At 38.8% G+C, this 24891-nt stretch overlaps 1 protein-coding gene across 8 annotated transcripts in view; it reads left to right on the forward strand.

Moving 5' to 3' along the window:
• TRAF3 (TNF receptor associated factor 3) overlaps positions 1-24891 on the forward strand; it is a 104501-nt gene that overhangs the window by 50359 nt on the left and 29251 nt on the right. For 6 of the 8 annotated variants that reach the window (XM_050954169.1, XM_050954175.1, XM_050954176.1 and 3 more), the window contains 6 exons: positions 3136-3249; positions 8730-8985; positions 11440-11491; positions 15932-16036; positions 16872-17039; positions 22816-22896. In XM_050954169.1, the coding sequence (XP_050810126.1) occupies positions 8747-8985; positions 11440-11491; positions 15932-16036; positions 16872-17039; positions 22816-22896 (645 nt within the window). In that variant the 5' untranslated portion in view covers positions 3136-3249; positions 8730-8746. The remainder of the gene's footprint in view (positions 1-3135; positions 3250-8729; positions 8986-11439; positions 11492-15931; positions 16037-16871; positions 17040-22815; positions 22897-24891) is intronic. The other 2 variants (XM_050954172.1, XM_050954171.1) reach the window with 1 other exon arrangement.

Below are 24891 nucleotides of genomic sequence, written 5' to 3' on the forward strand. Positions count from 1 at the left end.
AAACTTACCATTTATTCCTACCTTTTTGTTTCCAATCTTTTAACCAGTTACTGATTCATGAGAGGACCTACTCTCTTATCCCATGATAGCTTATTTTGCTTAAGAGCCTTTGGTGAGGGACCTTGTCAAAAGCTTTCTGAAAATCTAAGTACACTATATCCACTGGATCACCCTTGCCTACATGCATGATGACCCCCCTCAAAGAATGCTTGTAGATTGATGAGGCATCATTTCCCTTTACAAGAACTATATTGACTCTTCCTCAACATATCATGTTCATCTATGTGTCTGATAATTCTGTTTTTTACTATAGTTTCAACCAGTTTGCCTGGTACTGAAGTTAGGCTTATCAGCCTGTAATTGCAAGGGTCAAAACTGGAGCCTTTTAAAAAAAATTGGCATCACATTAGCTATCCTCCAGTCATCTGGTACAGAAGCTGATTCAAATAATTGGTTACATACCAGTTAGTAGTTCTGCAATTTAATATTTGAGTTCCTTCAGAACTCTTGGATGAGTACCATTTGGTTCTGGTGACTTACTATTGTTCAATTTATCAATTTGTTCCAAAACCTCCTTTAATGACACCTCAATCTGGGACAGTTCCTCAGACGGGTCACCTAAAAAGAATGTCTCAGGTTTTGGAATCTTCCTCACATCCTCAACCATGAAGAGCAGTGCAAAGAATTCATTTAGTTTCTCCGCAGTGGCCTTATCTGTCCTTGAATGCTCCTTCAGCGTCTTGACCATCCAGAGGCCCCACTGGTTGTTTAGCAGACTTCCTGCTTCTGATGTACTTAAAATGTTTTTTGAGTCTTTGACTAGCAATTCTTCAAATTCTTTTTTGGCCATCCAAATTATATTTTTAAATTTCATTTGCCAGAGTTTATGCTCCTTTGTGTTTTCTTTAACTTCTATTTAACTTCCACTTTTAAAGGATGCCTTTTTGCTTCTCACTGCTGCTTTTAGTTTGTTGTTTAGCCATGGCGGCACTTTGGTTCTCTTACTATGTTTTTTTTAAGTTGGGGTATACATTTAAGTTGATCCTCTATTGTGGTGTCTTTAAGAAGTTTCCATGAAGCTTGCAGGGATTTCACTTTTGGCACTGTACCTTTTAATTTCTGTTTAACTTCCTCATTTTTGTGTAGTTCCCCTTTCTGAAATTAAATTATACTGTGATGGGCTACTGTGGTGGTTTCCCTGCCACAGAGATGTTAAATTTAATTATATTATGGTCACTATTACCAAGGGGTTCAGCTGTATTCTTCTCTTGGACCAGATCCTGTGCTTCATGAATCTAGATTTGCCTCTCCTCTTGTGGGTTCCAGGACTAGCTGCTCCAAGAAGCACTCATTTAAGGTGTCAAGAAACTTTATCTCTGCATCCCATCCTGAGGTTATAAACTCATTATTATTGAGGTTTTTGTTTTTTTTTAATTTTTATAGCTGCTCTAATCTCCCTGAGCATTTCACAATCACTGTCTGTACTCATTGAGATTTGAATGGGGATTGGATGCCTATGGAGGTTAGGTACATTTGAAAATCTCACCCTAAATCATTAAATTACAAGGGTTCCCCCAAACCAGGAAAGAAAGATCTTTGATAAATCTACGTGTTCTTTTCATCTGTGTATAGGAATTTGAGTTTATATATTAAACAGAGAAAGATAGAAATAACTCACCCTCTTTTTAATATGAAATGAATTAATAACCAGCACTGATAGTTAGAAATGAGGAAAAATACCATTTCCCCCAAGAAATTCTTAATTTAGCTATATCAGTTGCTGCAGATTTCTCATTTTTGATTGCTTGATCCTACAGATATGATATAAAAATAGGGAATAGTGCTTGAAATATGGCAGTTCCCCAAAACTTTAATGAAAAAGGGGAGTGGAGAGAGATTACACTATAGTAGGGAAACTCTTCCACCAAAAACCTGTTGTTAGTTTTTTTTAAAAAATCCAGTATATTTTTGTCTTGAAAACTGAACTTTTGTCTCTTCCCACTAATACTTGGAATTCAAGGATAGAGAAAATGCCACTTTTCATTTATTTATATCTCGTTAGTTAATGTGTAAGTATGTTAACACAATTGTATTAGATATGGTCTGTTGGGACGATAGCTTTGAAAAGAACATGCCCTTTCAAAAATGTATGTTTAGTACGAGATTCTGGTCAACCTGGTGGAAAATATTTGAGGTTCTGTAAATATTATAGCAAGATAGAACAATGACCTCAGATTGTTTAAAAGACTGTATGCCATGCTATGGCAGTTGTTAGCTGCAGCTTGAATCCTCTTACTGTTGTTCTTGGATTTAATTCCTGATTCTAATTTGTGTGTGATGTTTGCTTAAAGGTTTTTTAAACAAGAATTATGACCACCTCAGTGGAAGATCCTTTGGCTATAGGACTCTTTTCCTCTGACATGTCCATCATCTAAATATATTTATGCTACAATGCAAGATACTTACATTTTTCTCTGTCTTTTTTCCATTGAATGTCATTTGATTAATAGGTAGGAATGGTGCATGGCAGAATCTTTTATTGTGTGTGTTTTTGTTTTGGTGGTAGGATATCATAGGAATCCTCACTTATGATTGAGGATTCTAGAGGAAAAACACTAAGCAAAAAATATATATTCTGCTGTATGTACTGAACCGATGGAAGCATCTCTCTGACTGAAATGTTCTTGTCACTTTGTCACTGTAATAAGTTGTCATTGATTATAATGCATATTCTGCCCTGCCGATACCTCTGTTTGTAAAATATGTAGTCTCCTATTTAGGTTTGCTTCCGAAATTAAAGGTGGAAGAAAATGTGTGGTTCTGTTAAATAAAAATGTGAATGAGGTGCCCTTAAATCCCTGTATAGCAGGGAAATATGAAAAAACAAAAATAATTGATAAAATAAGGAATTCTGATATTTAAGTTAGAAATGCCTTAGCTTGCTCATGGTTGACCTTATACTGAAGCAATCTAAGAATAATTCTTCAAGACTGATATGACTGACATCTGTCAACAAAATTAAAAGGCTAAAAACATCTAGCAATCTGATTCTGATCTGAGAATTCTGAAAAATAAACAGTAAACAACCTATTCTGATTTGAAGTTAAGCTGGTGTCTGTTCTACTTATTTTGTAGATGAAGGGATCCACATCATTGTTTGAAAGGATACTGCTTCGCTGCTTATTTTTCTGTTGTCGTCTTTTGCTTCCTGTCCAAGCTTAGATGTCCTTTTCCTGTTTGGATATACAGGTATGCTACTGTATTCTGTAGTTTTCAAACTGGGGTACATGAGCTCTTGTTGGGGTATGTGAGAAAAATCCTGCAATGTCAGGCAACACATTTTATATAGTACAACTTAGCATCTAATCAACAACTAGAAACTTGTATGAGGGACTATTTTTATCCAAAATGAAAGTGTGTATATATAATAAAATTGTTGGTTATAATAGTAGTAGTATCCAGGACAACACACTCTAGGACTTGTATGTTGTGTTGCATCGTGTTATCCCTTACAGACCTTTTTATTTTTCCATTTTTATATTTATATTATGACCCTATCTCATATGGGAGTACGTAGTAGACTACCTTATTTGGAAAGGGCTATGCAGCCTAAAAAGTTTGAAAACCACTGAAGAAATTGTATTCTGTTCCAAGCACAAACCTTAAGATTTTGATCAGATAACTTTTTCCTGCCTGAACAGTAACTAAATTACCCTGTCTTCACAGCAGCAAAGAATCCTGTGGCACCTTATAGACTAACAGTCTAAAGTGCCACAGGATTCTTTGCTGCTTTTACAGATCCAGACTAACACGGCTACCCCTCTGATACCTGTCTTCACATTCATTCTCTTCTTTGGTAGTTTAACATAATTATTTAACTGGAACTAATGGGTTTTTTATTTCTTCTACTCTTGTAACCATTTATAACTGATAGCAGGTTAGTTAAGAAAAACCATTCACATTTCCTTTAAATACTGGAAATATAACTATTCATATTTAGTGCAACTAATCATGGTTTCCTTACACAGTTCAGTAAGATGTTTGGTCATTACATGTGTCTCCTGTTACAGTTTAAAAGGACATGAGTAGTAAGACCAGGACTTTTAGATCTACATGTATCTGCAATATTTCTATTATTCACTGCATTCTGCAAATAACTTTATTCTTATACAGTGCCTAAAACACTGGCACCCCAATCTTTATTGAGGCCTTCAGGAGATATTGTAATAGGATAATATTTTTGAGAGAGATCGTCATGGGTATGCACTGTTTCTTGAATATTTTATGGTTAATAGGCTCTGTATATGAAGGATAAAGAAAATTATTAAAACTTAGTATTGATGTGAATGCAGAACGAATATTTCTGCATTGAGATATATTTTTAATATTACTGGAGGTGATGCACAAAAACATTTTGTATAGATTATTGCTGCATAGAAAGATTTGGCCCCCCAAGAGGTCTGCATGTCTTAGTCTTCTCATAATTCCCAATATGGGTGTCTTTGCTCAAATGAGAATTACAGAATTGCCCATAGATATTGTTTTCCTCAAAGATTGAGGATAAATTTGTTTGTAAATAACTGTACCTCCAGGTTGATCGTCTCTTCTGATCTTTTAAACAGATATTACTTTTATACCTTTTTTTATTTTAACTTAATATCTCTTTCGTTTTATGGGTGAGAACTGTTTTCCTTATTTTACCCATTTGTTCCTTGTTTGGGAATCCCCGTGCTTTCCAGCTCCTGGAACACTCCTGTGTCAGCAGATTAACTTTTGTTTCCAGTTTCTAATCTTTGATGTTAATATAGGCTTGTATTAAATTATAAGACTATATTTCTTTTGTATGTTCAGGAAGATAGTTCTGTTTGTTTTCTTTCTTTCTTTCTTTCATCAGTTCAACCCTTACACAAATAAGCATAAAGTCTGTGCTACATGTTTGCTAGAGCAGCTTCAAATTAAGGACTCTGAAACTGGCCCTGTGATGCACAGTATAGTTTTGAGCAATAAAATGGTATTGCTTAGCAATTAGCTTGGAGGTAGACTCTCCCGAATTAGAGCATTACATGATTAAAAGTTACTGATCGAAAGCTGCACTCTCCCTTTTTTGGAAAGTGCTGCAGTTACGGATTTATACAATAGGAGTCAAAGTCCATTATAGCAGTGGTTCTCAATCAGGGATTTGGAGCCCTCTGGGGGGCTGCGAGCAGGCTTCTGGGGGTCTGCAAAATAGGACCAGCATTAAACTCACTGGGTCCCAAGGCGGAAAGCCAAAGCCTTGCCACATGGGTCTGAAGCCCAGGGCCCTGAACCTCATCACTCGGCGTTGAAGCCTGAGCAGCATAGCTTCATTGGGGGCCCCTTGTTGCATGGAGCCCCAGGCAACTGCCCTGATTGCAACCCTCAAATGCTAGTCCTGGCTTTTATATGCAGAACAGTTGTTGTGGCACAGGTGGGCTGTGGAGTTTTTATAAATGTTGAGTGGGGCCTCAGAAAGAGAATGACTGAGAACCTCTGCATTATAGAACATGCCTAAATTTTGTATACAAAGTGAGCCTTTATAGGTTGTCTACGTGCTTTTAAAACTTAAGGTTAAACAACACTAAATGCTTGAAGTTCAAGCAAGAACGGAATCTAATTTTTCAGCACATTAAAGACATTGTAGCCCATGTTTCATTATCTTCCTCCGAAGGCTTCATCTACATGTTGAATCAGAGAAGTGACAAGACAGAGCCTTGTGGAACACCACAAAGGAGAGCCCTCAAAGAGGAAGAGCAGTCTTCCATTTCTATGAGAGGAAAAAGCAGAACTATTCTAAGGCAATTACTTCCACCTCTGCCAAACCCAGCAGAGATGTAAATAGCACCTTGTAGTTGATTGTATCAAAGGTTACTGAAAAATTTAACACAGCTAGCGGAGACATCTGATATTGCTGTTTCCATACTTGTCCTGGTCTGAAATGTGATTGTCTGATATTAAAAGAATGGAAAGTTTCTCCACTACTTATCTTCTTAATTATTTTCCCCAGAAAAGGGAAGTTAGAGGCTGGGTAATAGTGATGACACTTGTGTTAAGAAATGGTTTATTGAACAAGAACCATAGTATTGGATCTTTGAGGTTTTGTTGGAAGTTTGCCCTCCCTTTCAGAGACACTAACGATCCCCTCCAAAACTGAGCCATGTGAGTCATCCAGCCGAGCTCAGCTGTACATGCCAGACTGAGTACTTCATCTGGTGTGGTGGTGTTTTTATTAATGATTTAACCTCACAATGAGTAGCATGAGTTGAAGTTCCAGGTTATTCTCTGCTGCTGTCTTAGTTGCTAACCCACAGGTCTTGGTATAAGCTGCATTCACGTGTAAATTTTAAAATCTAGTTTAGCACTCTGGATTTATGTTAGTGTTTAAACTCAGCTGCTCAAAGGTTGGAGTCGTGTCTGCCCAGATCCTGAGTTAATTCACAAGCGCAAATAACATTTTAAGTAAGAGCCTCCCACTCCTAAAGGTTTTACTTGTACATCACCTTTTCATGTTGATTTAGCTGATACTATCATGATAGCTGCAAGTAACTGCAAAATGTAAAATCTGTGATGGGGACAAAAAATGAAAATCTTTATATTATGGAACTTGCACCAGAAGCGTAGTGAGCAAAATGAGATTAGTCATAGAATGACTAGTGGCTCTGTTTTAATTTCTGAAAAATATTGTGCACAGGCATGCTACAGGATTCCAGTTTGTGTTCTCTAATGGAGATCTGCTATTGAGTCCTTAAGAATTTGTTCCTGAAACAGCTATCACTTTAATTGAGTGATATGATGCACAGTAAAACTGAGATATCAGTTGTTGCTCTTAGCTTCAGGGATTCTCTTTTCTGGAAGTGGGCTTCTTTGTACTGTGGGTTCATTAGTAACTTACCTACATGGAACCTTGTGCCTTACATTTATATCTCATTTGAAATATTTGCTCAGTGGATGTAAACTGAGTCCTTTCGTTAAAGTTCATCCAAATGAAAAAAGGCACCATGATTTGTAGTGGTGTATAAACAAAAATGTAGTGCCAAATTTTCAAAAGCTAAGATCTGTGTATTACTCACATTTGTGTTTACCTCTAATTGCATATGCACCTAATTAATGTACATGCAGGTGAAAGTACCCCATGCATGCAATTAGTCAGTTCAAGCACGTAATGTGAAGTATTCATATTTATTCCCTGCCCTTTTGAAATACGGCCCTTATAGTATAATAAAGTGCTTGTCAGTGTGCTTTTAAATCCGTTCTGTGTTTATTACTGTAGTGCTTTGTGGATGGTTTCAACTGTTTTGATTTGTAAGAATTTTGTAGTTGTGTGTGCTAGAGAAGAGAATTCTTCACCCAGTGGCTACCAGATGCTTTATATATATATATATATATATATATAAAAATATATATATTTTTTTAGCTTTTCATGTATGACAAACTTTCTTGAAAAAAGGCAAAAAAAGATCTCTCTGTCAGGAGAGTTACCTAGCAAGATACTATTTACTGGAATGTTACTGACAATTTTCTTTGAAGAGATGTCCAATATGTCATTTCACAAAGTGGAGTCCTGTGTGGCCTTGTGTAGCTATATCAGTATGAAGTCTCATTTGCCAGCTGACAATCCAGCCTTCAAGCAGATTCATATCTCTATGAAACTGCCACCTGCTGCTTGTTCTATGTTCAATATGCATTTCTGATTGAATCATAGAATATCAGGGTTGGAAGGGACCTCAGGAGGCCATCTGGTACAACCCCCTGCTCAAGGCAGGATCAATCCCCAGAAAGATTTTTATCCCAGTTCCCTAAATGGCCCCCTCAAGGATTGAGCTCCCAACCCTAGGTTTAGCAGGCCAATGCTCAAACCACTGAGCTATCCCTCCCCTATCTTGAGTATTACCTCTTTCCCCCCTTGTTGTGGCTAATTGCTTAGTTCTTGGTGAAGCAAAAGTACTATTTCAGTTTTAGAACATCTTCATTTAGTTTTATTTCTTCCCTTCATTGGGATACCATTTTTTATGCATTAAACCCTGATTGCCTGTTCTCCATTGTTTTTCTTTACCATTCTACTAGTCCTGTTTGTGGAGCTCTGTTCTGCTGGGTCTCCTAACTCTAGGACTGCTCCTTCAGTATCAACTTTAGTGGCTTCTTTTCCCAACTCCTTCCCACATTCAGATCCTTCTTTGGGCACTCTCCAGGGTTCAGCCCTCTCCTCCTCTTTTAATCTCTTGGTGATCTCATCCTCTTGCATGGTTTCAACAACCACCTCCAGACAGATAAGTCCTAAATTCACTCTGATCTCACCTCCTTCTGTCCAGCAGTGCATCTTCTTCAACTGTACTGCTCACTGTGTGTGTCTTTCACTGCTCCCTCTGCACAAATCCCAGTGTGTTTTTCCATAGGTAATTAAGGTTTTGCTCGCAGAACCAGTATTTGGCTCTTGGCCGTTTAGAGCCCTTGAAAAAGAAACAATACTTTTACTAACTTACCACATTTTAATATTTTATGCAAATACGCTAATTTTGCCTGTCTCTGTTCATATGTGCACCTGCATTTTTATATTTGTGTATGTAAATGTGTATAGACAAACTAATCACTTTTTTACAGCTATTACAAATGTTTGCAGAAAGATGAAAGGGTGTGTATGCCTATATGCACTGATCAGTTATTGTTAGCGCTGTAGAGCGCTATGCCTTATGCTTTTTTTTTTTCTTTCATAGAAATTACCTATTACAATATGGACACCAATAAAAAGACAGAACCCCCTGTGTCTGTAGAAATGGTACAACAAAGGGCAAACCCTGATCACACTCCAGGATCAATTTATGTTCCAGAACAAGGAGGTTACAAAGAGAAATTTGTAAATACAGTGGAGGACAAGTATAAATGCGAAAAGTGTCATCTCATATTGTGCAATCCAAAACAGACGGAATGTGGCCACAGATTCTGTGAAACCTGCATTAATGCATTGTTAAGGTGCGTGTTTCTTACTGTGTTAAAAATGTTAATATGATTGAAAAATTCTGACCTTCTGAAACAGGTTAAACAAATGTCTTATTTTTCCATCGTGTCTTGCATGTAAATTTTTTTTAGCAATTTAAGGATTATAGGGCCTGAGATAGAGTGCAAAATAACAAATTAATTTTTCATTAATTTATTTTTTCATAAGAATGTTGAGTTATGTAACTATTCATGGTAACATGAGAATAAAAATGCAGCTCTTATTTTTAAAAGTAAAAAAAAAAAATCTAGCTTTTTGGTAATACCTGGCAATTTAAATACATTTCATTTGCATCTCATCTCTGATATATTGCTGCTGATGATATTTGGTACTCTTTAGTTTGAGTTTTGAAATAACAATAAATGCATAGCACTTTGCATGTTCAAAATATTGCACAAACTTCAATCTGAGCAGCATACCTGTGGGGTAGATATTTAGTAATATCCTCTTTTTATTGATGAGAAACTGGCAGCAGAGGAAAGAAGTGAGTTGCCCCAGGCCACCCCCTTCACCAGGAACAGAATGGAAATAGAATTTGGGAATTTTCTTCCCCCTACTTATTCCCCATAACCATTCTGGCTCGGTATATGCAACAGACTATATTTCATTGTGGAAATATAGCATTGTTTCAGAGGTTGAGTATGCAGGGCTAGTGGAGTTAGATACATTTAAGTAACAAATCATTTTCTCTCTCCTGCTCAGTGCATCAAATTTATAATAGGAAAAATAAGGTTGTTGTGATACGTGTATTATTTTCTGATAAATTGCTGTTTGTGCTAAGAAATCTAGTAATTTTTCTGAATATACATTTTTAGGAAGCAGTCCTCTGTGGTTAATCACAGGTATTAGTTACAAGTATTTCACATCCACTGTCAACATACAGTTAAGTACACACTGATTATATGCTAGTGAGCTGTGCACTCTCAGGTCATCTGAGGAGAAACTTCAGGGAAGCTGTCTGCTCAGTATGCAGCAGTAGTTTAAAAGAGCAAATAGGATGCTTGAGTGCATTCAATAGAAGCTAGAAAATGATGACCTTATATCACACAGTATATACCCTCATGTGGAATACCGTCTCCAGTTCTGTTCACCTCGTCTTAAGAAAAATATTGGCGATATTGAAGCCGTGAGGCAGTGAAGATACTCGGAAGCATGTTGAGATTTACAAACCATGTGCAATTACAAGGAATAGGATTAGTTAATTGGGGTGGGATTTGATTGGAATATTCAACCTGAATGACAGCAACAGTTGATCAGTCATTCATTTACAGTGACCCATAATATTATGAACAGCAATAACTTATACTGTACAAGTCACTTTATAAAAATAGAATAATTTACCTGTTATATAAGAGATTACAATCCAAACACAAATAAAAGCAACCGTACAAATAAGGGAGGGAATAGGGATTAATAATCGAGGGAAGATTACTGAGAGAAGTATATGGTGGGGAAGATATGAGGTAAATTTAAGTTTCCTTTAAATAATATTTAATGGCCTATGTAATGCTGTAGCATTCACTGACATAGGAGACTGAGTCAAATTATGCCTGGCTTTTTTAAAAGAGCTAGGTATGTAATAGACACTAATAATTGTATTGCCTATGCATGCTGAAGTACTGAGAGGTAACCAGAGCTGCTGGATCAGGCATGCTGTAGAACAGGGCTTTGGAGCGGAGCCTGGTGCTGGAGCGCGGAGCAGCTCCGGAGCAGTGGAGCTGCAGGTTTTTGCCTGGGGCTGGAGCGGAGCCGGAGCACAGCCCCAAAGCCCTGCTGTAGAAGTTAGAAATAGATGTTTTTTTTTTCCATGTGAAGCATTGAACAATTGGCTAGAAGCATTATGGTGGTTTGTTTTTTTTATTGTTTTTTTGTTTTTTTTTGCTTCCTCTGGAATGCCAGGCTGAATGGACCAATAGTTTTATCCATTATGGCTGTTCATATAGTTTCCATAATTGATGTTGTATCAAACGCATCTAAATTGATTTTTGTATCTGATGAAGAAATACGTAGATGTTTAAAATGACCAGGACCATCACAACAGGAAAGTATTATTGCATTGCTTTTTAAAGAAGAAAAATACTGGCAAAGGAACTCTGTACTTCATTTTGTGCTGCTATTAAATAAGGTTTTTTTAATAGTTAAAAATGAATTTTCTATTGTAAGTGGAAGTTGAATTCAACTATTTATTCATTTTTCAAATTCTCTTGAAGGAGTACTTTATATTTTGTTTAATGTTAGCAGTATTTGTTCCATTTGATTCTATACCAACTTTCATTGAGCCATACTTTCTTAATCATTAATATTTTTAAATACTTTGAGCAATTATAATTAAACAAGACGCCTTTGATTTACTACATCAATCTAAAATGTGATAAATACCGAAAATTCAAAGTAGGATAGAAAATAATTTGTCTATTTTCTCTCTCCAGTTCTTCTAATCCAAAATGTACAGCGTGTCAAGAGAACATAGTTAAAGATAAGGTATTGTTGTTAAAATAGTCTCTTCTTTCTAATATTCAGTTGCTGTGATTTATTTAAAATGTGTTTTTCTACTTTGCAGAAATCTTTTTTTTTTAAAGTGTTATAATGCTCTTTCTTGCAAAAAAAATTGATTGTACAACTTGAACCTAGCATGTCTTACAGCATGCCAAAGTAGTAACCATACAGGATTGGAAACCTTTACACTGGAGCCTCTGCCATTTATCACAATCTCTGGGCAGCTAAAAGTCGCCTCCGATCCTGACCGAATGGCCCTGAGTTCCTCTGAGCTCACCTGAATGCCACTCCCAAGTGAATCAGTCGAGGAGCTGAGCTTGGTCTGGCACAGCGGGGCTCAGGCAGGCTGCCTACCTGCTGTGGCCCCATGCCGCTCCCAGAAGCGTCTGGCTGCTGGCACGTCTCCGTGGCCCCTGGAGGGGAGGGGGGCAGCGGGTCTCAATGTGCTGCCCGTGCTTGCAAACACTCCCCCCGCAGCTCCTGTTTGCTGGGAACCAAGCTGCAGGGATGGTGCGGGGGGCGGGGACAGCACACACAGCCACCTTCCCCCCCACCCCGCCCCGGGGCTGCAGAGATGTGCCAGCAGCTAGCCGCTTCCAGGAGCAGCATGGGGCCAAAGCAGGCAGGCAGCCTGCCTGAGCCCCGCTGCACCTTCTACCAGGATTTGCCTGTGGTAAGCACCTCCCAGCCAGAGCTTGCACCTCGCACCCCGTCACATGCCCCTGCCACACCCCTCCCCCCCTCCTGCACCGCAACACTCTGCCACAGCTCAGAGTTCCCTCTTGCACCCAAACTCCCTCCGAGAGCCCACACCCCTCACCCCCTCCTGCACTCCAATCCCCTGCACCAGTCCGGAGCCTCCTTCTGCACCAAACTCCCTCCCAGAGCCTGCACCCCTCACCCTGTCCTGCAACCCAACACTCTGCCCCTGCCTGGTGTCCCCTCCTGCACCCAAACTCCCTCCCAGAGCTTGCACCCCTCATCCTGCATCCCAGCTCCCGCTCCAAGCTCAACCAATACATACCCCACAATTGAGAATGTTACACTGATTTATGACAATCCCTGAAGGGTTTAGGATCTGTAAACCACAAATGACACAAATAAAAAGTAAAACTCATGAAACGTCCTGTGGATTCTATGAGTTTAGGTGCAGTGTGAACATATGAGCCCTGCACTCAAACTCCCTCCCAGAACTTACACCCCTCATTCCTGCACTCCAACCCCCTGCCCCAGGCTCAGCCCAGAGTCCCCTCCCACTCTCCGAACCCCTCGACCCCAGCCCAGAGCCTGCACCTCCTCCCCACTGCCCCAGCCTGGTGAAAGTGGGGGATAGCGAGTGACAGAGGGAGCGGAGAATGGAGTAAATGGGACGGGGCCTCGGGGAAGGGGCGTGGTAGATCCTAGATTTGTCTTAAATTCAAAAAGTGATCTTGTGCGTAAAAGGGTTGGCGACCACTGCTTTACGTGCACAGTTAAGAAGGCTATTTCACTGACATCCTTTTTTCCATTTTTTTTCACCCACACTTTAAATAGGATATTGACTATGTAATGTTTCATCAGTGTAAAGAAAGTACTTTTTTAATAGTAATTACCGTTTATTCCGTTCTGACACGTTGATTATCAAAGCTTTGAGATGAGTTCTGTACTGATGTTGGTACTCGCTTACTCTCAAGAGAGAGATGTTAGACATATCAATCTCTTCGTAGCCTTTTCACAAAATTGTTGTCTTCCAGGATGCAGAGAGCTTTGCAGAGTGCTGTGTTATAGACAGTGTAACTAGCTATACAGGGTATCTTCCTATCACTGCGACCCCTTAGTAGAAACACATCTGTTGCAGTTAGGTTTAGGTCTTCCGCAATGGCTTTCCTCCCATTTAATGGCATCTATATCCAATTTCCTGTATTTATAAGTTAAATCAGATTTTTATTTTTTCTTTTCAAAATAGCTTTTGTGCTGTACTCTGTTCATCTTGTTACCTCATCCCTACGGTCATTCTGTTTTGTGTACCATAGAGATTATGAGGTGTCTGGGACAGGGATTGTCATCTGTTGATACTTCTCTGAACAGTGCCAAGTACAATGAGGCCCTGATGTGGTTGCCGTGCTGGGGTTCCTAGTTGCTGCTATCAGACAATTTATAATAATAATAATAAAAATGTCCAGCCAGGTCATCACCTTAATGTAACATTCCCCCTTACCTCTCCCTCCTAAAAAACCCCAAACAGACAGACAACTGACTATATATGCTGGGAAACCTGAAATACCTTCAATTTTTCCTACAAGCACAGGAAGAGGAAACTACGGAGAACGTTGATTATTGAACACATACCAGCCTTACTGTGCAAGTCAGTTGACTATTAGTCGTAAAACTGAAATTCCACACTAACTTCTGCTTTTCACAAAATGGAGCAGCCCAAAGGCTTTACAGAACCGTTGAAATACCTTGTAAAATTATTCAAAAATCTCATTCCATTATCTTTATTATGATATGCAAAATTGCAGCCTCTCTAAATTGTTTATGAATTATTTTGAAAAAAAATTACAAAAATTCATGTTGCGTAGATTATTTGTGTGAGGGAAAAGTGCCAGCTCATTAAACTTAACCTGGTTTCCGAAAAGCATACAAAAATCTTTCTGCTTCATCTAACTACTGCAGTGAATATTCTGTGATCAGAATTTTGCTTTAATTTTATTACTGTTGCAGTAGGCAAAATAATTCTCATACAACTACAGTAGAACCTCAAAGTTACCAATACCTCAGGAATGGAGGTTGTTCAGAACTCTGAACAAAGCGTTACAGTTGCTCTTTCAAAAGTTTACAACTGAACATTGACTTAAAGCAGCTTTGAAACTTTACTATGCAGAAGAAATATGCAGCTTTCCCTTTATTTTTTTAGTAGTTTACGTTTAACAGAGCACTGTACTGTTTTTTTTTTTTTTTTGTTCTTCTCTCTGCTGCTGCCTGATTGCATACTTCCAGTTCCAACTGAGGGGTGTGGTTGACTGGTCAGTTCATAATTCTGGTAACTTTGAAGTTCTATTATATGTTATCTCCGCAGTGCTGACAGCATTCTAAGCTTGCTTTCCCACTAAAGTAGCCAGAAGTGTTGGCAAACTGCAACTGACTAAAAGTTTGTACTCTTTCCTATTGGACTCAGAACTATCCATAGTTATCCATATATTCATGATCTCCAGACCTGCTTTATTGCAACTTGTATCTAGGAATGAAGCCACACCTGGTTTTCTTTTCTTTTTTAATGGCATACAGTGTAGCAGCCTCTCTTATTAATTCAGATTGCTGGGAGCATGTTACTCTGCTGCTTTCTTTCTGCCTTGTCTTCCAAGTGAATTCAGAGTTCACTTCACAGTCTCTGTATTGATGTTCCAAGCCCTTGACGGAATTGTTCTTGATAGCTGAGATGTCACCTCTCCTTCCGCAGCCCCAAAAGCTATGTTCCACTGGGAATATGAAACTGTTGCCCAATAAGTAGAGGCTTGCAAGTGCAAGATACTGACCTTTCACAGGAGCCAGCCTAAGCTGTAAAAGATAGGAAAGTCCACTGACATCGCTGGGTTAAGAACTAAATGCATAAGTCATCTCTTTAACAAAGCCCATGCACTCACATGTTATATATATGAACACACTAATGAAGCTATATCTTCAATAGAATAGAAAGGGAGGAAAAAAAGATTTTGTTTATTTGGATACTATGGTTTAGGGATATCTAAATAGACAAGTACTTGCCAAAAGACATTGCTTCACAATTGTCTGATTATTGCTGTTCTCTCTCTTCAGTTGTCTACAACTCAGTTCAATCCTTTGTGGTCTTTCTAACTGAGAACTATTTAATTGCTGTCTTGGCATATCTATTTTTATTGCTGGGCATGCTGTGCTCTGATGTATGCTTTGTTACTACATATAGGATGCTCTCTTTTATTCTGTGTTAATCACTCTGTTCTTTCCTCATTTGCAAAAATTTATGTTTTACCCCTAGTCTTTCCCCCAGCCATGAGTGAGTTCTGTAGGTGAGAGAGACAAGCTTTCAAGCTTACACAGGAGTCTTCTCTCTCACCAACAGAAATTGGCCCAAGGTGAGAAACAATTAGAAAAATGTTTAAAATTCAAAAAGTGGAAGCAGGGGAAGGATTTCAGTCCTCTTCATATACCAGAAAGAATTAAAAAAAAGAAAAAAAAAAAAAAAAAAGGCAGGCCCTATTTTTTTTCTTTGTTAGGCTGCTTCTCAGTCTGTGAATTGTGTGGGGTTTATTTTTCTGGTTTACAGTGTCAGTCAGCTCCCTGCACTCAAAGCCTGAATGGACTAATATTGCTATTGTGGGATTGTTTTAAAAAGTATTTTTACTTTATTAGAAGTTCTGTTCTTCAGCTGTTTTTAAATCTCTAAAACAAAGTGGCTTCAAATTTCAGGTATTTAAGGATAACTGCTGTAGGAGAGAGCTTCTTGCCCTTCAGATATATTGCAGAAATGAAAACAAAGGCTGCAATGAACTACTAACACTGGCACAATTACTGGTAAGTACTGTGATGCCATCACAAGCTTTCTTTCAAATTAAAGACTATGGAATCTACGGAATTCAATTTTAATCCACCTACTCCTAATTAATCAGTGATGTGAGCTAATCTGATTGTTTATAGAAGTTATCATAAATAGTTTTTTTGAAACTCTACTTTTAACTGATCCATAAAGAATCTTAGTCATAGGCCAAAATTTTCGGTTTGGGGTGCCTAAAAATCCTTCAGTAGGAGTCCTGTGTTCTTAGTATTTATGAAAATCAGGCTACTTATTTAGGTGCCTAAACTTTAGACTCTTCATTTGGAAAAGTTTGGCTATAATGTTCAGACTTTATAAGAGCAAATCTTAGATGCTCATTTGGAAAACCTGTATCATGCAGTTGCTTTGCAGATCTGGAAGGCTGATATGTAAGTGGTTTTTCACTGTGCTATTTTTTTTTGCTATTTCACATATTTTCTTTTTGAGTTTGAATTCCTTTTTGATATTTCGTTGTTACCAGTTGGGGGCCTCTAATGTAAAGGTTTTTCCACTTATACTTGAAATTGTGATGCTTCTGATACTTCTGAATATCTAAGATAATCTGAAATTTTGGCTCTTCAAGACATAATATAGCAGTCATCTGATGGTCAGATTCTACCTTCAGAAATATGTATCTCATTAAATCCATTACTGCGTGGTCATGCACAACAGCGTTAGCAGATGTTCTGAGGTATAACACGGTGCACATCTAAGATTAGACTCTGGTCCTGAGTTTATTTTGGGAGAGTTCTCTTTCATGGGCATGATAAGAAGAAGGATGTAAAATTGCATTAACTTGATGGTTTTATCTTACAGATGCATTTGAGAAATGACTGTCAGTTTGAAGAACTTTCATGCCCCCGTGCTGATTGCAGAGAGAAAATATTGCGGAAGGACTTGCCAGACCATATAGAAAAGACCTGTAAATATCGGGAGACTACATGTAAATACTGTAAAAGCCAAGTCCCAATGATTACATTACAGGTGCAGTGTTTTCTTCCATCACTAAAATCAGATCTTTCATGTAATGTAGAATGACCAATTTTCAGATGCTTCTTATTCAGCAACCATCAGAGATATTGGGCTTTCAGTCTTAAATAAGGCAAAATTTGCTTAAGCACTTTTGAATTAAAAAGGAAAATATTGTAACTGTCAAGATATACTTGCTGTCGAGGAATTTATCACAACCCAAGTGTAAATTAAATTGAACAGGAAACATTTGAATGCCAGAAATAGAAAGAACCAGGTTTTGTTGTTGTTGTTGTGTTTTAAAGTACATTTTTCACATGATGCAGGGAATAACTGCAATACTAAAGTAATTTTTTGGCATACATTTTTCTATTCCATCCTATTTAAATTGGTATATTGTGCAAAATACCATCCTAACAATATACCATCAAGCAGGAGTATCTGTTTCAGAGGAATAGCACGTTACCATTTTTCCTTTGTTTGGGTGCTCTCTCATCCAAAACAGCTTTACGTCACCTTTGCAGTTGTGGCAGGATATTAGATGCTCTTGTATAAACTGGCAAGGAAGAAAATGAACATGACATCAAATTCAATAATACTTACTGTCTCTGCATTTCATGTACCATATGCAATCATATTTAGACAGCATTATTATTATTTTTGGCCCAAGACTAGGGTGTCTGGTAAGCAGTGTGTTATAAGTGGGATAGAAATATAGGATAGATATTGGGGCTACCATTCTGGTCATAAGTGACAGAATTTGTGGAGGTTCTGTGGCTTGCATTTGTATGTTATTACACTCTGCGTCTTATGATATTGAGCCCACTCTGATATATATATTCACTGTATTTATTTTTTATATATTTATGCAGTGTTTCCATGTCTACAACTCCCTAGACCTCTTAGAGAATGGCTAGAACTTTCCACTTCCTAGTAATTATGTTTTTAGCTATTATTGTTAGATGGGGACAAAGCTCACAAGGGTGTATGTTTGAAAATACAAAGCAAATATACATGTGTTAACAGGAGGCATTGGTGATTTATTTAATATGATTTGTATAGAGGCATATTAGCCTCTAACCCTGTAGGCATTGCTATACAGAGGCAAATATATAAATAAAATATGAGAGAAAGGCAGATGTGTATTCGGTATACACAATAGAGAAATTCTGATGCCTTTCTCTCACGTTAGTCCAGATTTAGTAAGTGATATGAACCAGTGGATGACTTTCTAAAATGCTCCTTTTATTCAAATACACTGATTGGATTGTTAAGATTATTTTGAAAACAAAGGTAAGATAACTTATGTGCATCATTGTAACTAGGGAGCAGGGCCGGCTTTAGGCCAATTCGCCCGATTCCCAGGAATCGGGCCCCGCGCCTAAGAGGGCCCCGCTCCTTAGACTTTTTTTTTTTAAACTTACCCTGGGTCCCTGGCTGCGATGTGCTCAGGGGCTTCCGTGGTCCCATTCCCCTGAGCAAAGCGCATGCGGGAGCGCGGCAAGCCCTGCTCTCCTGGCTGGAGCCCCGGCCGGAGCGCGGCAAGCCCTGCTCTCCTGGCTGGAGCCCCGGCCGGAGCGCGGCAAGCCCTGCTCTCCTGGCTGGAGCCCCGGCCGGAGCGCGGCAAGCCCTGCTCTCCTGGCTGGAGCCCCGGCCGGAGCGCGGCAAGCCCTGCTCTCCTGGCTGGAGCCCCGGCCGGAGCGTGGCAAGCCCCGCTCTCCCGGCTGGAGCTCCGGGCCTTTAAATAGCCTCCAGAGCCCTGGGGTAGTGAGAGGCTCTGGGGGCTATTTAAAGGGTCAGGGCTCCGGCTGCCTGCCTCTGCCACCCCGGTCCTTTAAATAGCCGCCAGAGCCCCGCCACCCCCATGCATTCCCCAGGGCTCCCGCGGCTATTTAAAAGGTCCAGGGCAGGGCAGAAGCTGGGGAGCCCTGGGCCCTTTAAATATCCCCCAAAGCCCTGGGATAGCAGGGAGCTTGGGGGCTATTTAAAGGGCTGGGGCTCCAGCTGCCTCTGCTGCACCCTCTGCCTTGCCCACACCAGCCCTGCTCCCCCTGCCTGCAGCCAGCTCTGCACCTCGTGCCCACAGCCAGTCCCTGTCAAACCCCCTGCCGTGTCTCCAATCAACCCCTGCCACACACCCGTGGCCCTGTCCAAAGCCAGCCAGCCCCACACACACTGCTGCCCGCACCAGCCCTGCACACCCTGCCCTGTCTCCAGCCAACTCCTGCTGCACCCCCCTGCCTGAAGCCAGCAAGTCTCTGCCTCTGTCTCCAGCCCTGCCAACCCCTGCTGCATCCCCCCCGCGGCCCTGCCTGAAGCCAGCCCGTCCCACACACCCCCTATCTCCAGCCAACCCCTTGCCCTGCCTCCAGCCAGCCCCATGTCCACTGCTGCCCTGCAGTTCCAGAACAGTAACCCTGCACACCTGCTTCAATGAGTTGGGCAGGGAGCAGCTAGGACCCACACATGTGAAACGGCAGTCATTAATAACCAATCAACAGCATATATGATGCAATGTACATAATTTATAATTTTATTATTTATGTAGTTATGGAAAGTAAATAATACATGAAAGAAATGAAAGGCTTTTTTTCCCCCCCCTTTTTTTTGTCATCCCTGCCAGGGCCCCGCCGAAAATGTTCGAATTGTGCCCCGCACTTCCTAAAGCTGGCCCTGCTAGGGAGAGAGAGGTTACAGCAATGCTATAGCTTTGGTTATACTTATTTTTATACAGCTTCTGTTCACTCAGCTCTCAAAACTGTCTGTTAAAGGAAAACTTGAAAGTCTGCTATTGTAGGTTGGAGTTGTTGGGGATATAGTCGAATTGAGATGTCTAAAGCCATTCTGCTCTTAATTTTTAGGGGTTAAGTATTGTGTCTGTAGAGTAAATCTTAGTGATTCTTTAAATATGTTCATATTGAATGCAGACTGGGTTCCTGAATATCTCTTTTTTATTCAGGGAGCAGAAAAATTAAAAGGTCTAGTCTTATGACAGTGAGATTTGAATAACAGAAGCAGAAGTTTCTCAGCTTCTCTTGCTGCATTTCCTGAAACAACTTAATTATGCATTTTTGTCTATAATTTGTTATTAGACTTCAGTGTTTCAAGAGCTATATTTTTATATTTTAATTCCTATCTTTAACAAGACCAACAGTTACTTTTGATTTACATATACAGTTTTCTGTAGTTCTGGGAGGAAAAAAAAGGAGAAAAGTTTGAGCAAGTATTTTCCCTAAAACTTGATAAAAATGAGAGCATTCTAAAAAGTGTAACTTCATCAGAGACTACAGTATTTTTTCAGGGTCCACAAAGGGAATGTATTTCATACTAAATTGAGCTGTATACTGAGACGTGTAATTTTACATGTAGTAAAAATCTGAGGTATTAGCCAGTCCTTTTCATATTTTGCTTCTTTATAAACTTCTTAACAAGAGCAAGTTTGTAAGTACAGTCCTTCCTCTACCTGTGCCAGCTGCTACTGACCTGGACGTTGGGGTGTTCCCGAGAAGTGTCTTGTCTCCATGAGAGCATATGGTCACTAAGGATTAGTTTCCAATTTGTCTCATCACAGATGGTAGGAGCAGGCTAATTGCACAGATAGGAAAAACTTTGCCTTACTTTTCATCCAACATTTAATTTTAACAATCTATAGATCTCAAATTAGTGTTAAGAGCTTATCCTGCAGAATTGAAGGGTCTGTAAGGTTAAAGAAAAGCGACAAGAGTGTTCAGATGTAGCAAGTGGTGTTATAGATGGCAAGCAAATGCTCTGTGACTAGTGGAGGGGAATGCAAGAACGTCTCAGTTCTGTTGAATATTGTGATTAAAATGAAGCACTGAAACATAAAAAAGGGGAGAGCAGAAACCTTCGTAGAGTTAGACCAGTGCCTGCTTGTTTGTAGGAGTTCAGCAAATCAAAAGTGTTAGGTGTTCCTATATTCAAAATATTAATGAAACCAATAGTTTGCTATGTAGGACCAGCCTCTAGTCGTGTTGGTTTTGGTGTTTCAGGGGCGCAACAATAGCCACAGCATTAAAATCCTGGAGGAGCAGAGATCAGCCACTGATGAAGCAGTAAATGCCCTTTGTGCCTACATTGTTTCAAAAGCCTGGAAGAATGTAGTCTGTGAGATTATACAAGTGCTGATAAATTTGGATTTATTTTGGAATATTACCTGACTATATTTGAGTACCAAGACTTAGTCTGGTTGTAACCAGACCACTCTGATGAAAGAGAGATTTGCTTTGTGCAGTCCGTCTGCTCACCCTGAGCTTAAGTTCATCTCTGTTGGCCTGTGCAGACCATCAGGTTTTTAAGCATATTAATAAGTCAGACAGGCATTTCAGGGACTAGAACGGAAAATGAAAAGCAGTACAAACATTTTTTCGAGACTGTACAAAAAAAAAACCAAAGGTATGCAAATGGAAACAAAAATAATTTTTCTCGTTTCATATACGGTTCGTGTCTTCATAGAATCTGCCCGCCCTGCAGCGTAGGAAATCCCCTTTGCGGTTGACAGACTGTTTAGATAGTCATATGGACTTGTGCTTTTTTTAAAATTTTAATTGCAAGTATTTGTCTAATCTAAACTGCAGTGCTTTATCTCTCTAGGTGAATTCATTTCTAAACACAATTTTATTTCATTTTATTTGAAGCAAACATAAAGCTTTTGGCTCAGTACAACATGTTCTACAGTCCACTGTGTCTTTCTGGCAGACAAAATTGCTCGTTCTTCAAAGCAAAAATAGAAGTGAAAAATTGTGTTTTTTTATTAAAGAATCAAAGTATTACACAGAAAAAGAATTTTTAAAATTGTTATAAAATGAGTTTGCATGCTACCTTTGCTATTCTGAAAACCTTGTTATCCTAGCCTAATTTAAGTCAAGATTACGTGCAACCTGCATCTCACATCATATGGAAGAGTTGAGAGCAGCTTCCCTGGAGAGTGAGTGCCCAGGGGTGAGGAATGAGTTCTGCTGATCAAAATAGAAGTAGTAGTATTCTACTCTTGGAATAGGGACCAAAATCAAATGTGTGTTGAAGTCATTGGAAAGACTTCTCCCATTTATTTCAGGGAGCATAGATTTGGGCCATGAACCGATAGGGGATTGCTCATCACCTGTCTGACATAGTGAAAAGTGGATGTAAAATAGAAGATGAACACACAAAATGCACTGAGGTTTGATCAAAAGGAGTTTTAAATAAGCTTTAATATTTTGCTGTATAGTGCAAGAATTCTGTATCAAATGGTAAAGAGACTCAAAGTTAAAGGATGGTCAAAAGAGTGAATACGAGTATATGGATTTACCAGGTTCTCTGCCATTCAGAAGCATAAATATCTGAAGAGCTTTCCAATGCACTGTATGGTGGCACTGGAAGGAATATCGTCTTGGCAGTTATCCTCTCTTCCAATAATGCGCACTCCCCTACATGGCTCGTGGGAAAAAAAAACTTTGATTTTATTGAGGTTTTTTTGATAAAGGATGATGGAAACTGCTCCTCTTTCCACTGGAAAATATGATAAATCCCTTATTTTTCTGAATCAAAAACAGTTGAGAAATACATATCAACTGAAAGTGTAATATCTGTGTTTGTTCCTTCCAAACATTGTACAAATAAAAAGTTGCAATATTAACTGTACTGCTCACTGTCTAGCACCATGTAAATATATATGTTTAATTATAGCATGGTAAGTTACTTCTTTTTTCAGGCAAGTCCTGTTCTAAAATGGTTTGTAACTTTAAATATAGATAAAGTATAAATTGTAATTTGCCTTTTTTTTTTCTTTTAGAAACATGAAGATACAGACTGCCCCTCTGTTGCGGTTTCATGTCCTCATAAATGCAGTGTTACATCACTCTTGAGGAGTGAGGTAAGAAATCATGACCAGAGTTGTGTTGAAATATTAAATAAATCCCTATTCAACAGTGTTCAACTTAGAACTTTGTTGTTAGTAAGATCTCGCAAGAATTTTGCCAGAAGCCATTTCCTTATTACCACGTGAGATCTAAAGAAAAGGCTTATCTACCACTACAGTTAAGTGTGATAATTTTTTAATAATTTTTTTAGTGATTTCTTAGGAAATTATCTTTCCGAAATTACTTTCTTAATTTTTTGTATTTATTACACGTGGCATGTCAAAAAAGATTAGCTTTGATCTTTCCTGCTTTAACCTTTGGATAGTGTTAGGCAGCATGTATTCTTCAAGTCTCAGTACTCAAAAAGAATGAGAAATCTAAAATACAGTAGCATATACTGACATTAGAGCTCTCTCATATGGCATCCAAGCTAGTGGTACATCCTGACCTTAAATGCTGTTTTGATTTTGGTGGTCTCATCTCAGAAAAGATTATAGCAGATACTGAACAGCTGTTGTGTGGAGTTAGTCTATGTGAGAGATTAAAAATATTGTTAGGACTGTTAAATTTGCAGAGAAGGAGAATGAAGAGCCTAACACTTAGATACCATGCTGGTATAGATGCTTTAGAAATATTTCAGTTAAAGCGATTTAGCTGATGCTTAATCAGCTAAATGCTTACTCAATACAAGGATAAGAGGGCATTTTTGATTAAATTAATAGGCACCAAGTTTAAATGGTCTAAAAGGAAACACTGTGAAACTCACTGCCATAGGATAAATGTTAAGTAAATAGTTTAATCTTATTCAAGAAAGGATTTAATATTTGGTGTCTGTATTTCACACGATTGGGATAAAATTACTACTTTATGGTAAAACTTATCAGTAACTGAGGTAAAGAAGAAATGTCCTGTTGATGTTTGCTAGTTGCATCATGGGAGCTCGGAACCTTCCCATGAAGCCTCCAGCACTGGTCTCGATCAGAGAACGGATACTGGTCTGTTCCTGTACGGCATCTCTTGTGATCAGATGCAACAAGCTGCTAAAGCTTCTAACATATGTAGAAAATTCAGTTAATATTTTGAGCCGATAAATTTCATTTGTATCTTGTGGTGTCTGAATGTATTCCTTCATTTGATCTGTTAGTAGTATCTGTAAAGGCCAATGTGCATATTTTTCTAAAAATAAATCCTTTTGTATGATCTAGAATGAGGAGCACATATTTGTCTCCAGCACTCCTTAAAATACTCATTTTTTAAACTCATTTTTTGAGGTATCCTTTTTCACTGATATTCCATTAGATTTTTTGGGGTTATGTTTTCCTGATATAGGAATACATCATTTTAATGTTACAATAAATGAATAATCATATTTAGTGCCCAAAGTGAGAGAGTGCCTGGCAAACTACCTCTGTCCCAAGGAATGTGCAATCTAAAATGTATAGCAGGCCTTGTGCATATTAATAAACATTATGCTCTTGAGAAGATGATCTAAGCATCTGTCTAATAACATAAGTAGAAGGCCACCTTTGCAGCTCATTTCTGCCAGTATATATTTACCAACTGAGATCCTGATTCAGGAAAGAACTTATTTTCATAATAACACCTATACATGTTCTTAAATCTTACTGAAGTCAATAAGAAATGCTTAAATGCTGTCCTGAGTAGTGAGGGACTTAAGAATGAAGTGCTTAGTCCTTACTACTGTGAATTGTCCAATTAAAAACAATAGGTCAACTCACATCAATAAGCACAAGGCTTGATAAGGGTTGGCGGAATTGGATTCTAAAAGTTGTTGATAGGGTTGGACTTTAACCAGCTGCCATCTTATCCCTGCATCATTTTGTTGATTTACTGTTTCATTTTTTTCTAATGTTAAGAAAATAATCTTAAACCCAGTTGGATAACTAGGGACAGCCATTCTAAGGTGATATAGGCAAATGCCTGCCTAACGGTTTGAGAAAATTGTGTTGTGCCATTCTCAATAGTGTAGAAATAGTGTACAAAAAGTG

This window comes from Gopherus flavomarginatus, chromosome 5 (genome assembly GCF_025201925.1).
Source record: "Gopherus flavomarginatus isolate rGopFla2 chromosome 5, rGopFla2.mat.asm, whole genome shotgun sequence".
Classification (NCBI taxonomy): domain Eukaryota; kingdom Metazoa; phylum Chordata; order Testudines; family Testudinidae; genus Gopherus; species Gopherus flavomarginatus.